Source organism: Xyrauchen texanus, chromosome 36, assembly GCF_025860055.1.
Source record: "Xyrauchen texanus isolate HMW12.3.18 chromosome 36, RBS_HiC_50CHRs, whole genome shotgun sequence".
In the NCBI taxonomy this organism is placed as follows: Eukaryota; Metazoa; Chordata; class Actinopteri; order Cypriniformes; family Catostomidae; genus Xyrauchen; species Xyrauchen texanus.
In genome coordinates, this window is record NC_068311.1 from 33,735,948 (window position 1) to 33,752,809 (window position 16,862).

At 38.3% G+C, this 16,862-nt stretch overlaps 1 protein-coding gene across 50 annotated transcripts in view; it reads right to left on the reverse strand.

Annotated features, from left to right (window-relative positions):
* The window catches only part of LOC127629660 (elastin-like), a 109,623-nt gene that overhangs the window by 84,905 nt on the left and 7,856 nt on the right, over positions 1–16,862 (reverse strand). For all 50 annotated transcript variants that reach the window (XM_052106852.1, XM_052106867.1, XM_052106854.1 and 47 more), the window contains exons 2-3: positions 1,884–1,961; positions 1,532–1,570 (exon numbers count right to left, since the gene is read on the reverse strand). In XM_052106852.1, the coding sequence (XP_051962812.1) occupies positions 1,532–1,570; positions 1,884–1,961 (117 nt within the window). The remainder of the gene's footprint in view (positions 1–1,531; positions 1,571–1,883; positions 1,962–16,862) is intronic.

Genomic DNA, 16,862 nt, shown 5'->3' on the forward strand with positions numbered 1-16,862 from the left:
TGGGGGGCCACCGGTTGACTAGCCCTGCTGTAATATTTCATAGCATTTCAGTCAAAGATCTTTTTCAGGCATTCTATTAATTTCTTCTTCCAGTTGCAAGTAGCCAATATCTCTGTTACCATGATGATTTACCCGAGAAGTTTCACAAATGATGCTTGCGATGCACTGCAAACTAAACCAGAGAAGGTTAATGGTGGTGAACATCCTCCTCCCAGTGTGTACAGTACTGAACATTTTTTACACTCATGTCAAAACATTTTTATTGACTTTTGGATTCACAAAAGAGCCTCCGATGACAGCAAAAATATGAAATGACAGTAAGTCTTCACTTTCTTTGAGACACTATTGTGCTTCTAAATCAAAATGTTATGATATGAATGCACTTCATTCTTAAAAACGATTTTATTGCTGTTCCGCACAGACGTTAAACGCATTTACTAGCGAGTCTGGTGCCTTCCTTATTATGATAATTGTGAATAAACGTGCACACGCCCTCTATTTAAAAATGTTTGGAATTCACTAACATACACGTGTTTTACTAACAAATCTGGACAGTACGAAGCATTTGTAAATCTGGCGAAAATGTTTCGGTTAGGTCCATTTTACGCGCAAATTACTCAAACATATTTAGGAAAGTTTCATGAATGAGGCCCGATAAATCTATTGCAGGGCATGTTTTCACACTATATGGATTAAGTAAAATAAACACAACATATATTATGGACTATTTAATGGTTTTTCACCACAGTTTAAACATAAAATAAATGTAACAAAACCATTCATAAAGACAGCTATAATTGAAAGGGTAAAATATCAAACCATTGTTTCAACATTAATTCTATAGTAAATTAATTAATGCAGATGTGCTTCTACTGCTTTTGGCCTAACATTACAAAAATATCACATTGGAAATAAAAATGATATTTTTTATTATGTAATTTTAGTTTGGAGGACCGCATTCACAAGAATTATTCAAATTAGCAGCAGTTTTGGTAATTGAAGTGATCAGACAAAAGTGATGGTATAAAACCACTGCTGGAGAAAAGCATATGTGTAATTGGACTTTTGATTCACAAAAAGTTTTGATTTTATAATTAATAAGATATAGCTTATGACAGACTCCCCATGTGGCAACTAGCCCCGGTCTCCTCTATGTTATGAGTCCCATGTAGGCTCTATGAATAAAGAAAAAGAGAATGAGGGCCCTCTGGATGAAAGCACATTGCAGATAATGGCCAGACCACATTTAAAAAATCTGGTACTGTTGACAATGTTCAAAGGATTGCAGCTTTCGTACTTCTTGGATACCAAATGTCATTGCTATTTTATGTTGTTTCTTTTACCACAGATCAGTTTGAATTCAAATAAAATATTTTTTATTATCGTCAGGATGCGTCTTTTTCGTCTTGTCTTCGTTTTCATTGACAAAATCAAAACACCAGACGAAATGAACACTGGTTAGTTGAGTGACTGAGTCTGTCCGGGGTGCAGTGAAGATCACAGTACTTAGAGGCAAACAAAATGATCCTACCTGAATTTTTTGCTTGTTGGTATGGGAACGCACCAGCACCTGTTAAAACCAGTGAGAAAGCAGAGTTAATGTTGTATCAGTGTTATAGCAGCTTAGTTGTCCTCTTCTGAAGTGTACAGCCATGAATATTTCACTACTATGGGAACATTTTTGCAAAATTATATTTCATAGTTCTTTACAGGTATTGCAGCAGTCCCGAGGTGAAATGTATAATAAAATGTATAAAAGTCAAAAAGACTTATTTGGTATGTGTGGTAGTACATACTCTGGGTGATTTTTAGGATGAACAAAATGGTGAAGAGTTCACTGGATGTAAACAAACAGGGTCATGGTTGTAGGCTGATTGTTATACCTGGGTAAAGTCCAGCACCTGGTAACACTCCAGCACCTCCTGGTCCTCCTCCAACACCACCCTGAGGAACATACACCCCTGAAACAGAAAAACACGAGCCATCACACATCTGTTCCTTTCAAAAAGAGATGTACAAAAAGCACCAGAAATGTGGGCTAGGGTAAAGAGAATAAAATGTTGCTGAAAATGCTGAAAGCCTTGAAAACTATTTCCATGGAGTCTGGACATTTGGCCTATGCCAGTCCTACTGGGCAGCATTTCCCAAAAGTATCGCAAGCTTAAGTTGATCGTAGAGACCATTGCTGGCAATGCTTTGGGAAATGCTGCCCTGGTCAGTTCCTTCTATGAATTCAGTAGTATTCAAGTGCTTGTGGTTGAAATAAAAGGGGTGTGTTGGGCAATTTCACATTTCTTTATCTGCTAATGCAATACACTAAAGAACTCACAACTGATGCTTTATCTATTCATTTAGTCATTCTCGTGCTGCCCTAGAGAATGATGAGAAACGTATTTTGGTCACGCAAGCCTGTCACCTCATATGCATCTTCACCAACAGTACACAAAATATGTGCAAACCAAATTGTACAGTAAATGTTCACACTGAGCCTACATGCCATTGCCACACTTACACGGTCGACTCAAAGAAAAGTGAGAATTTCCCTCTGGTAATCCACATTTTTGCTAATAACAAACTGTACGGGCTAGAATCAAATTTTTCCTCTGAATCCTTCAGTGTCCCAAAATCATGTGGATTTCCATTTCCTTAAGAAAACTTTTCTACCACTTAGATTTTTTTCTATCTCGTCCAAGCCATGTTTGCCAAATTTTGTATGTGTAGTCTAGAGATTCTCCTGGCAAAACGTTGTTCAAAGAATTTTGATTTGTGAAGTAATTCGCAAGATATCAGCCAATATGTTTTGGGCGCAGCTAGTAATGACAAATTGGCCTTTATATTTTAAGTGCATTATTCAAACTTCAAACTTAGTACACGTTAACAACAGGACATTGTGAGGTCACATGCCAAATGTAATAATTTTCCAATGATAGGGGGCATTATAACAAAAAAAAAATCCAAATTGTGCAACTCTGATCAAAACCGCCATCTTCTCTTCGGCCTGTGCTTGGGTCTTGTTAATTGCCACTTGCTGCTATATTTATTCCTTATAATTATTGCAACGATAACAAAAAATTACCAATATTTCAATGGTAATTACATGTTTTTTTTTTAGACATGTACCATGGTAAAACCAGAGCCATATAGAGAGAGAGTTGCGACAACTCCATTGACTCCAATGGAACGTTTTTTTTTTTTTACAGCAATGGCGGCTCGTGGAGCCTCTCAATAGTTCCCGGAAGTAGCAGCAAACACATGCCACGCCGTATAGATGAAGCAGAACAAACCGTTTGCGACGCACTTTTAAAAGGTGAGACGTTTAAAGAATAATATTATCTTATTCTGTATATTATCAGTACATCTAAATAAAAATAACTTGTAAATTAAAACCTTATAGTTGAGTATTACTCATTAAATTAGGAGATAAGGGATGTTATCGGATAACTAACAGATTAGGCAAGGATTGGAGCTGGATAAAGTTAGTAACGAACACCCTATTAATTGTAAAATCTTTGCAAATACCTCACACATTTTTTTGTTGTTGTAATTTTTATTTATATTTAGATTGCTCCTGCTGACTTGAGCCAACCATTTGTTTCTCCTCTCCCTGTCAGTGGGGAAGCCATACATTCGCACACCTTTCTCTGAGCGATTGGAGCATCCCCATGCAGCACAGCAAACTATGGTGAAGACTATGCAACGACAACATGAAAGAAAGGACACATACAAAATGCTTGGCATGCTATTTAATTTATTAGAAATGTATTCATGAATTGCTGTAAATAGTTATTGCATTTATTTGAATAAAAATACAAAAAAAGTAATATCAGTAATATATTATTACAATTTAAAATAACTGTTTTCTATTTTAATGTATTTTAAAATGTAATTTACTCCTGTGATGCCAAGCTGAATTTTCAGCCTCATTACTTTTGAACGGCAGTTTATATACGAGTATGCTTAAGTTGTTTTAAAGCTGAATATATTGTGTATATGAATAAGTATTGTAAGAATTATACATTAGATATATAATATTTATAATACATAAATAATTATATTACTATATATAGAATTGTAAGAATTGTAAACAATAAGCTTCATTTCACTAAATTTTACATTTCCGTAACTGCTGCTAATAGTTAATAGTTCATTGACCCATTGTGCGGTGCGAGCTGGAAATCACCTGTCACCAGCCTGTCTCTGTACTATCTGAAAAGTCATAAATATGACATTAGTTACCATGAGATTAGTGAAAACAATGAACATGAGGTAACATAAAAAGGCAACAGAAACCCTAGCCTGAAATAAGTTGAGGCAAATAACGGTAAGTGAACACTAATCCTCAAATATTAGCTGATTTGATCTTTAAAAAACAACATTGCTGTAACAACATACTCATGCTACATACATATGTCGGTGTGTTACATAAATATATAAAATAAATGCATTTATTGACTACTAATTACCAGAAATCTCAGTTCTGTCACTCTACTCTAACAGTTTGGAATGACCGCAAAAGCACTTCCTGGAACTATCTGAAGTCTACGTGAATCACGTGACGATCAAGCATTTAGAACTTCCGTTGTCGCAACTCTCTCTCTATATGGCTCTGGGTAAAACCATAGGAGTGGTGGTGGTGTAGTGGGCTAAAGCACATAACTGTTCATCAGAAGGTTGCTGGTTTGATCCCCACAGCCACCACCATTGTGTCCTTGAGCAAGGCACTTAACTCCAGGTTGCTCCGGGGGGATTGTCCCTGTAATAACTGCACTGTAAGTCACTTTGGATCAAATTTATAATTACATTTATAAATGTAAATGTAAGCTACCAATATGTTTTGTAGTACCATGGTATGTACAGTATATCAATGTACAACGGTATTACCTTCTGATATCATGACTGTACTGCTGTACTGCCACAGCAATTTTTTGTAAAGGAATTATATGATATACCTTAAATCTCAAGGAGTACCTCAAGTAAATAATTTAGATTCTAGAGGTTTAGCTAACAAGGCGACAGCAAATGATATTGATGGGTAGGCAAGTTTTGGCAAAGATAAAAAAAGACAGAAAACTACCAAGGTAGCTTTAAAACTACTAACAACTTCCCAGGAGGTCTTGTTAGCTCAGGTATCAATTATGAAGTTACATTTCAAAGCCAGACTTGGTATGTATCACTAAAACATGATGGCGAATGTGAACAGACCCCCTGATGACAGAGGTTTTAAATGGGTTTTGCGTGTTCTTGGAAGGCCATTCAATCAAATCCATATGTCCCGGCTCTGTGTTTGTTTATTAGTGGCAATGCTGTGCGCATGGTCTTACATCATGTAGTTGCACCAAAGACATTGTCATTATTCAATAACTTTATACACTATTTTTGTTTCTTTGTCCCACAAAAATCAAGTCAACACACCCATAATCATGTGAAGGAAAGATTTGTATTGCACAGCTAGAAGGTCAGGTGCTGAGATTACAACTTCAAAAGCGAGCTGTGAATTGCCCTGGCATTGACTTACAAATGAGCCAGTGAACAAATGGAACAAAGAACATTATTAAGTTGGTGGAAAGTTTACATACACTGTGAACATGTTCTCTGAATAACAGAAAAGCTTCACAGGGTTTGCAAAAGCAGAATGGTCTGTATTTTGTCTCATAGCTTCAAAAAATGATTAGAGGTGACAAAAATGGAATGGAATAATGGAATAATAATAATGCCAACAGGACTTTTATGTTTATGACTAAATATTATTTGCAAAATAATTTTGGGGGCACTCTGAAGTGTTTCTGGAAGAGTTCTTATTTGAAGAGGAAAATGTATGAGGTTCTCAGAACAATATGGATGAACTCAAGCAGGGGTACTCAACTTTGCAAAGCCCGGGGGCAGCAAAACAGAATCCCTTTAGTCTGGAGGACCGCACTCTTTTTTTATTATTATTGTTTTTTATTTATTAATGAGGTGAGTAGACTACGGGACAGCAACCCGCTAGTTTTATAGTTAGCATCAGCGATAGCAGTATCATTTGTTCACATAACTTTCAAATTGTAAAAAGAAATGGCCGTGGTCAATAAATGAGGTGCAGATGTTCCTATCGTTAGTAGCCGAGGAGAGGATCCAACGAGAGCTGGATGGGGCAACGCAACTATGACGATCAGCCTATAGTCCCACCCATGTTGAGGCTGCACTAAACTGCAGTGGAAAAGCAAGCTCAGAAAAGTAAAGCGAGCAGAGTCGAGTCGAACCGTAACATGCAGTGGAAAATGCCATCAGTGTACGGTTTTAAAACATAATAGAAACATGTAATTAACAATAAAACAATTATACATTATTATACACTCACCTAAAGGATTATTAGGAACACCTGTTCAATTTCTCATTAATGCAATTATCTAATCAACCAATCACATGGCAGTTGCTTCAATGCATTTAGGGGTGTGGTCCTGGTCAAGACAATCTCCTGAACTCCAAACTGAATGTCAGAATGGGAAAGAAAGGTGATTTAAGCAATTTTGAGCGTGGCATGGTTGTTGGTGCCAGACGGGCCGGTCTGAGTATTTCACAATCTGCTCAGTTACTGGGATTTTCACGCACAACCATTTCTAGGGTTTACAAAGAATGGTGTGAAAAGGAAAAACATCCAGTATGCGGCAGTCCTGTGGGCTGAAAATGCCTTGTTGATGCTAGAGGTCAGAGGAGAATGGGCCGACTGATTCAAGCTGATAGAAGAGCAACTTTGCCTGAAATAACCACTCGTTACAACCGAGGTATGCAGCAAAGCATTTGTGAAGCCACAACATGCACAACCTTGTGGCGGATGGGCTACACCAGCAGAAGACCCCACCGGGTACCACTCATCTCCACTACAAATAGGAAAAAGAGGCTACAATTTGCAAGAGCTCACCAAAATTGGACAGTTGAAGACTGGAAAAATGTTGCCTGGTCTGATGAGTCTCGATTTCTGTTGAGACATTCAGATGGTAGAGTCAGAATTTGGCGTAAACAGAATGAGAACATGGATCCATCATGCCTTGTTACCACTGTGCAGGCTGCTGGTGGTGGTGTAATGGTGTGGGGGATGTTTTCTTGGCACACTTTAGGCCCCTTAGTGCCAATTGGCCATCGTTTAAATGCCACGGCCTACCTGAGCATTGTTTCTGACCATGTCCATCCCTTTATGGCCTCCATGTACCCATCCTCTGATGGCTACCTCCAGCAGGATAATGCACCATGTCACAAAGCTTGAATCATTTCAAATTGGTTTCTTGAACATGACAATGAGTTCACTGTACTAAAATGGCCCCCACAGTCACCAGATCTCAACCCAATAGAGCATCTTTGGGATGTGGTGGAACGGAGCTTCGTGCCCTGGATGTGCATCCCACAAATCTCCATCAACTGCAAGATGCTATCCTATCAATATGGGCCAACATTTCTAAAGAATGCTTTCAGCACCTTGTTGAATCAATGCCACGTAGAATTAAGGCAGTTCTGAAGGCGAAAGGGGGTCAAACACAGTATTAGTATGTGTTCCTAATAATCCTTTAGATGAGTGTATATAGATATATTGTCATTGGTCGCAGAAAAGGAAACAGAAAAACAAAACCTCCACAAGGGGAGAAACACAGTCCATAAATGCTCTGGGCTGGAGCAAAACTGGATTCAAATCTGGAGACACTTCTGATAGGACAGACAGGTTGTGAAAACAAGATGAATTGGCACAGGACAGCGCACATGAGGAGACTAATATAGGGAGAGAAATCAAACAGGTTAACAAGGAGGTGAAACTAATGAACTAATAATGGCCAGGCAAGGAGGCGGGGTATGACGCAAGACTGAGAGACACCTTGCCAAACGGAAACAAAACAAAGCCACGCACTCTCACAGACACAAACACACAAATGTAATGAGAGCATTTTGCCATAAACAACAAGGCGACATGTGCTCATGCCAAACGACAGACGAGACAAGAGAATGCATGGCAAATCCAACAAAGGGATGTCATGCACTCTCACACTAGTCTAAACCTGAGTGTGCATCGTGAAGCTACCGCCACGCAATGGACTCAACAGGTGAAAAACAAGACAAGATAGCTGAGCGAGAGTTCGAACCTCAGCACAACGTAGACAAATTGTGACCCGGAGAGACAGACACAAACCGCGAGTGCATGCCGTCAAGATGACAAAAAGAGCAATACACTCATGCCAATAACAGACAAGACATGTGGACGCATGATAATGCAATAAGGCAAGCCATTCATTCTCACAGACTAGACAAGACACTAAACATGAATGCCAGAACTCAGCCACAAAGATGATAAAAACAAAAATAACTGAAGTGGCTGAACCCTTACATTACAACCCTCTCACTAGGGAGAGATCAAGACAAGACAGAACAGACACTAACATAGAATAAAAAGAACAAAATAAAGGGAGGCAAACCAGGGAAGAGCCAGCAGGATAGAGCGAGTGGGGGAGGGTGGGGGAATCAGGACGGGTCAGGTGCCCATGAGGGTGGCTCCAGGACCAGATCAGGTTCAGGTGGCCTGGGAGGAGGTTTTAACTGGGAAAGGAGTATAAAAACAGGGTAGACTGGGCATACACAATAGTCAGGGCAGGCAGGGTAATGGCCATAGGGGAATGGACAGGAACGGCCACAGGGAACAGGACAGACTTGATGACTAAAGGGAACTGGACAGGCTCATTGTCAGCCACAGGGAACAGGACAGACTTGATGACTAATGGGAACTGGATAGGCTCGTCAACGGCCTTAGGGAAAAGGACAGACCATGGGGAACTGGATAGGCAGAGCGGCGACCACCCTGGGAGAGAGTTCATCGTCAGCAGCAACCGCAGGGGAGAGTTCAGGGTCAGCGGCAGCCGCGGGGGAGAATTCAGTCACTACAGCTGCCCAGAAACAGAGGAGGGCGGCAGCCAGGTAAGCGATGGTAAGCTCAACTGGCATACCAACCTCAACAGACAGTAATTCGGGCAGCGGTAGGAGAACAACCTCCATGTTTGAGGATGCTGGCAGTGGTAGGGGCACGGCCTCCATGGCCGAGAGGACTTTTATTTTTAAACCAGAATATCAGCCAATTTGCATGTCCAGAAATCACCATTACATTTCATTAGCTTATAGTAAAATAAATAATTTCTTTCTGTGTAGATTTTTAAAAAAAATTATGTAATTGTCAAATAATTGCGATTATGAAAAATAATTGCCATACAAATTTTCATAATTCTTAAGGAATATGTGTGCTTCATGTCCTTTGTTCATATTTAACTTGGAACCAAAATAAAATAATATATATTAATAATAAATTATTTCCTCTAAGGCTTAAAAAATTTATAAAATATAGAATAAAAAAATATATTTAAAATTTCAAAATATTTCCAAATACTTAAAATATATCTCTCTCTTTGGTCATCTTTAGTCTTCCTTTCTGTGTGTATTTGAAAATATGTTTTTTCATTCTATAATCTCCACAGAAATAGATTAAGTGGGCATCTCCTCCCCTGTGCCACTGCTTGTCATTAACACAGTGTGTATGAGCCCACAATGACCAAGAACATTCACCATTACACATTCAATCATTCAATTAAAGTGAGACCGGAGTGCTTTGTGTTCACCGTCATAATGCTCACTTGTATTCTCTCAGTTTGGCGGAACCTCCTCATAGTGCTTCAGAAGTGATTCATCTAAACACGCTCTTCAGGAGCTGCTCTGGGTTGCCAAAAAAATATACAAATAACTGCTTGATGAAGAAGAGTGTATAGGGTCATTAAAGACCCTAGATACATATATGTAATAATGTAAAAACAAAATGTGTGCTTCCATTTTATTATAATATCTATATAACTTTACTATCACCGGATATCTGTTTATTTGTTATTACAAGACAAATGAGTACTTTATTCATATAAATAAATACTATATCATGTTGATTGTCTGTGTGACAATGGTGAATATCAGTATTTCATTTGCGTTTTTTCATATAATTTTCATTAAACTATGCTATTTCTTAATATGGCGCTGATGTTTAATTAAATGACAAATTTACATTCGTAAGTGTAACACGTGAACAGTATGACTGGGTCATTTGGGTGGACTACTGAACTACAGTTGAGGCCAAAAATATTGGCACCCTTGGTAAAAATGAGCAAAAAAAAGGCTGTGCAAAATATGTCTTTAGTGTTTATCCCTTTGATCTTTCATTCAAAATATTCACAAAAATCTATCCTCTAATAACGGATATTGCAAACAATTGCAAACACAACACAAACAAAATAATTGTCACCCTTTTATTCAATACTTTTTGCAGCCTCCCTTTGCCAAGATAACACCTCTGAGTCTTCTCCTATGATGCCTAATGTGGTTGGAGAACACATGCCAATGGATCTGAGACCATTCCTCCATACAAAATCTCTCCAGATCCTTCAAATTAATATTAACCAAGATTAATAAATGCTGTAAAAGTAGTGTCAGATTAACTAATGTTAACAAATCGAACCTTATTGTAAAGTCTTACCGATTTATCTGAGTAGGAAAACAATTGCAGTGTTTAACATACACTCTGATTATCTAATCAGCTAATCATGTGGCAGAAGTGCAATACATAAAATCATGCAGATATGGGTCAGGAGCTTCACATCAACCATAAGCATGGGGAAAAAATTTATTTCAGTGATTTGGAGCGTGGCATGATAGTAGGTGCCACGCTCCAACTATTTCTTGGATTTTCACACACAACAGTCTCTAGAATTTACTCCAAATGGTGTTCAAAAAAAATCCAGTGAGCGGCAGTTCTACAGACAGAAACGCCTTGTTGATGAGAGATGTCAATAGAGAATGGCCAGACTGGTTCGAGCTGACAGAAATGCTACGGCAACTCAGATAACTGCTCAAATCTCAATATTTGCTGAGACATGAACCCACATAAAAATTATTAAATATTAATATTTAGCAATACACAAACACACACACACACACACACACACACACACACACACACACACACACACACACACTTAATTGCACTAAATGAATGCATTAGCCCTATACAAAATAAATCGATTTTTTTTTAAATATTCAGGCCCCATTTCCCAAGAATCAAAAGAAGTGGATGGCTGGCAAGAGACTGAGTTTTGTAGTTTTTCTCAGTAGCTGTATGCTGAGAACAGAATTGCACACTCCATCACCTATTCACCAAAGTGTTTGAACGCAGCCAGACAATGAGTGGAACATTTGATGGAATGGGCAGAGTGATATTGATGTTGGCTCACTCTAACACAACATCCACTGGTTGGTGTGTGCAGATAGAGGCTCCACCTTCCCAAGCACACCCTATAGCAGGACAGGATGTCACAATCTCATATCAACACCAAACTGAAACAATTTCCTGTCCCCGGTTTTTGTAAGGGATTGAAAATGGCATTTTAATTTTCTAAAACGCACTACATCCAGACACACGTTTTCAAGCATTTTCCAAAAGTTCCTTGTCCATGCATAAACGTATCCAAACTCTGTGCATGCGGACATTTTCCATTCCATGTACGGTCTGAAATGCAATTGTCCTCATGTTCCGTCACCAGTTTGCAATGTGATGGTCGTAACATTTATGTTAACCTACGCTCTCAAAGTGAATATCAGGCACAACCACGCCACTACAACATGGGCCGCCATCTTGATTGTTTTGGGTTGAATGGATCACATGACTGCACCACCTGACAACAAATACGTCATCGTTTTCAGATATCTCTGTTTTCCCTGTCCACACTACATTGTGAAGATGGCATTTTCACATTTATTCATTTTCGAAAATCAGTTTTTGTCAAAACTTGAGAATTGACGTTTGAGTAAACAGATTAGTGTGGACATGGCCTAAGGATATATTTAAACAGTATAATTTATTCATAATGTCTTATAATACTTTTTATATTCAGTTGGATGCTTTCATATATAATTGACTCCACACTTATAATAATTCAAATATGTACCTATTTATAGTTACACCTGTGAAATCTATCATGCATTAAAACACATGGTGTGTGTTAAACCCTTTAAAATTGTAACCTTGAACAGATACACTGTACATAATTTGTATTATCATATATTATTGCACATACAATTATTTCTGAAAAAATATTTGGTCTGTCAATCAATTAAAATTTGTAATCGAATTAATAACATGGTGTGCCAATAAATGTATCAAATTAATTGCATATGTAAATATTTGCTGTGAAAGCCCCCCAAAAAACAATAATTCAATATATAATGATGAAATAATTATAAATAGTTATATTTAAATTATATAAATATATATTATTAAAAAATATTCAGAAAATTAAAATGCATTACATTATTGTGGCAGAGGATTTAAGCATAAAAAGTGTATATTTGTATATTATTGATCATAAGTCAATCATTGGTACACAGTTCACAGCAATCCATTTTGCAAATCAGTCCGAGATTTATTATGAGGGCTTGTTTAAGGATGTACACCTGCGTCAGATGGATGGTTTTCTACAGCCCTAAATATAATGATTTAGTAATTTTATAAAAGTAACGTGTTTACAACAAATGACAATTGACCTATTTAATCATGCTTCCTGACCCGAACAAAGTCTTTAATAGAAGTATGTACTTTCCTACCATCTGAGCATTTAAAGCTTGAAGTACATTTAATTTTATAAAGTTACATGTACTTGTTTTTAGTCAATCATGTTGAAGCTTGTTTTTGTTCACTTCATTAGGGGCTTCTGCCCCTTTCGAGCTAAACTTTAAGGTACTTGCTGCATTCAATGTTTTCATGTAGTCTGGAGAATAAAAAGGCATAATGAATGCTTACGCAATAACAAATAGAAGCTTCCAGAATATCTAGAAGTTGTAACCAGGAGACCTTTGTGTTTTAAGGAGAAAATATTAATAGTAATACTGTTATATTAATGACTGCAGTCATGGTCCAGTGTGACTGGTATTTTCCTTTTCATTACAGCTCATTATTGACTCAATGACTCATGACTTACAGAAGTCTCATTTTTATCAGTTATATTTCATTCACAAGGTTATAAATGAATAAGTCTTATAAAATCTTTGAATGGTCATTCGACTGACACGCCAGGGATCATTAGGGCTATTTTGTTGACTTGTTTGGAAAATAAATGTCTGGTAATACATTTAAATTCTCTATGTGGGATGGCTTGATTTCCATCCAGGTCATGGCTAATTAACTCGTTAATGAACGTGTGACTCAAACGTCTTGCTCCATTGCAAATGACTGACAATTTCAGTGTTTCCAGAGTTTGCTAATTAGGAATGTTTCTTTTATAGATTAATAAAAATAATTTATATACTGTATGCACTGCGACTTAACATTTGTAAAAAAGGCCAATTAAAGGAGTAAAGTTGCTTAAAGGTTGAATGAATGCATACTAATGCAATAAAATGGCAGTTACAGTGCATTGAATAAATCATGTTAACAGTTGAAGTAACACATCTGCAAGTTTTTATGTTGAATCTAGAATTGATTAATATACACTGATCGGCCACAACATTAAAACTGGTGAAGTGAATAACATTTATTATCTCGTTACAATGGCACCTGTCAAGGGGTGGGATATATTAGGCAGCAAGTGAACAGTCAGTTCTTGAATTTCATGTGTTGGAAGCAGGATAAATGGGCAAGCGTATGGATCTGAGCTACTTTGAAAAGGGCCAAATTGTGATGGCTTGACCACTGGGTCAGAGCATCTCCAAAACGGCAGGTCTTGTGGGGTGTTCCCGGTATGCAGTGGTTAGTAACTACCAAAAGTAGTCCAAGGAAGGACAACCGGTGAACTGGAGCCCAAGGCTCATTGATGTGGGTGGAGAGCGAAGGCTAGCCCATCTGGTCTGATCCCACAGAAGAGCTACTGTAGTACAAATTGCTGATAAACGTAATGCTGGTCATGATAGAAAGGTGTCAGAACACACAGTGCATCACAGCTTGCTGAATATGTTCAGAGTTCCCATGCTGACCCCTGTCCAGCACTGACAGCACCTACAATGGGCACGTGAGCGTCAGAACTGGACCATGGAGCAATGGAAGAAGGTGGCTTGATGTGATGCATCACGTTTTCTTTTAGATCATGTGGACGGCCAGGTGAGTGTGCATCATTTACCTGGGGAAGAAATGGCAGCAGGATGCACCATGGGTAGAAGGCAGGCCAGCGGACGCAGTGTGATGCTCTGGGCAATGTTCTGCTGGGAAACCTTGGGTTCTAGCATGCATGTGGATGTTACTTTGACACGTACAAAATCCCTACATGTTGCAGACCATGTTCACCCCTTCATGGCAGTGGTATTCCCTGATGGCAGTGGCCCCTTTCAGCAGGGTAATGCATCCTGCCACACTGCAAAAATTGCTCAGGAATGGTTTGAGGAACATGATGAAGAGTTTAAGGTGTTGACTTTGCCTCCAAATTGCCCAGATCTCAATCTGATTGAGTATCTATGGGATGTACTGGACCAACAAGTCTGATCCATGGAGGCCCAACCTCGCAACTTACAGGACTTGAAGGATCTGCTGCCAACATCTTAGTGCCAGATACCACAGGACACATTTAGAGGTAGTTTTAATGCTGTGGCTAATCGATGTAGATGCGCACGCAATAGGGTCCAAAAGTCTGAGATCACTAGAAAATAATGTTTCTATTTTCCATTAATTAAAAAAATGAATACAACATTTATACAAATTAAAATGATATTGTCAGCATAAATATGTGAGTGAAAAGATCAACTATTTGGTATTGTAATGACAGCATGCACTTGAGCTGGCATGGGCAAAACCTGATGATCCATGTTATCTCCATAATTTGAGAATGTCCGCAGAGCATCTTGTGTGCTTCAATGGAAACAAGGAAATCTGACATTTTGTTCAAAGAAGTTAACAGTCAATGTCACAAATTTGCTAATTTGATTAATGATTTAGAAATGGTACAGAATCTCAAATATTTCTTTTTCATTATTTTTCAAAACTTCTTAAAACCTAAAATCTTAAAACTTTCAGCTTATGTGTTCTCCTCACTGTATGCATGCAACACAGAATATGAGCCTGATTTCCTGATAAAATCCAATTCTTGAGGAATGTTTAATTTTATTATAATCCTACCTATTTCTGTAGCATTATTTTCATTTACTGTATATCCATGGATTTGAACTCAAAGACCGCAGGCCTGGATGAGTGTGTGGTAGGTAAGCCCACATTTTGTCACATCTTGACTTTAGATTCCTATCTTGAAGAAAATAAAAAGGAGGATGAAGAACGGCTGAAGGATGTGAGCTTGAGAATTAGACGAGTAAATCTCTGTGATAGGAAACACCATTCACTGCTTTCTGTCTCTCTCTCCTGTCTGGCCGCAAGCCCGATCTGTGGTGTCGCACAACTGCACTGCAGAGAGAGCATTAACTTTGAGGAATGCAAAGGCAAATAAACACATGATGCGCAGACTGGCCTACATTTTTAAGGGTTTAACGGCAAGGTGGAAGTCTGATTTAACTGCCTTGGCTTAAAGATCTCACCTAGCCTGACAAACGATAGAGAAAGAGATAAACTCTCTGATTTTTTCCTCTAAATCAACAAAGGCCCCCCTCCATAAAGATCTCATCCAGAGAGATCAGAAGGACTTGATTTTGTAAACATCATGAGCAATGGGCTATGAAACAGCCAGACTGTGTGGAGAGTCAGTGCAAGAGCGATCGCAATGAACTGACTGAAGCACATGTCCATTGGTTTGCTGTAATATAAATGGATTTGCCATTAGACATGGTTTGAAGATTTAATCTGCAAGGAAAACATTACAGGTTCCACTGTTGAGGCAAAGGTTGAGCTGATTGTTCCAAAGTTTCCATTTAACATCTGTTCCAAAACTGAGAGAGCTGACTGCATAGGCAACATTCTATGCACAGCCTGTGCACTACAGATATTAATTCTGTTCCATAAAGTAGGCAGTACGATTATCCTGCCTCCTAAAAAATCATCCTAATCTCATGAAAATTACTTTCCAGTGGATACATTTCTGCAAAATGATATTATGTGGTTCACAACATGTATCGTGGCAGATAATAGGCGAACTGTCCACTGTGTGGCACTAAAAATCAAGGGTTTAGATGTTATTGGAAAATTAAAGCTCAAGTATACTTTGGTCAGATGCGGATGCTAGGCATCTGCGTACATGATGTGTAATGCAAATTCAATCATCAGCAGAGTGCTGGAACACTGAACTCGCACAGCCCCATTTTTCTAACCGCATGTACTCTGCACCTGGAATTATTTGGACTAATTAGTGGGTCCACAAGGTGGCAACACTTACAGTTGAGCCATTGCTGAAGAAGCACTGAAGAAGATGTAATCACTGCTAAATAAAAGGAGTCTAATGTGGAAGTAACAACAGTGGATGTGCAAGTCAAGAAAGAATGTGTGAGGTCAGGAGATACCTGCATTTGTATAACTCGAGTCTGAAGGAATATAAAGACATATTTATAGGTCTAAACACTTGAAGAGAAATAATCCAATATTGCATAGCAGTCCTTGCGTGCATGCGCCAACCGCCTGTATATGTGCGTACAGTCAAATGAAGTATACTTATACTGCATTCAAATGTACGCAGACTAGGAATGCACAGATACCACTTTTTCTCTTCAGATCCAATTCCGATATCAGAAATCTCAGTATCATGGCCTTTGATGTCAACAAGAGATGGGAGCAATTTCTCCTTTGAGTTGATAAACCTATTTATGTTGCTATCCTAAGTATGCACTTTTATATTGGTAGTTGCATTTTATTATTTGCAACTTGTGTTTCCACCTGCTGTGTACATCCCTATCAGAAC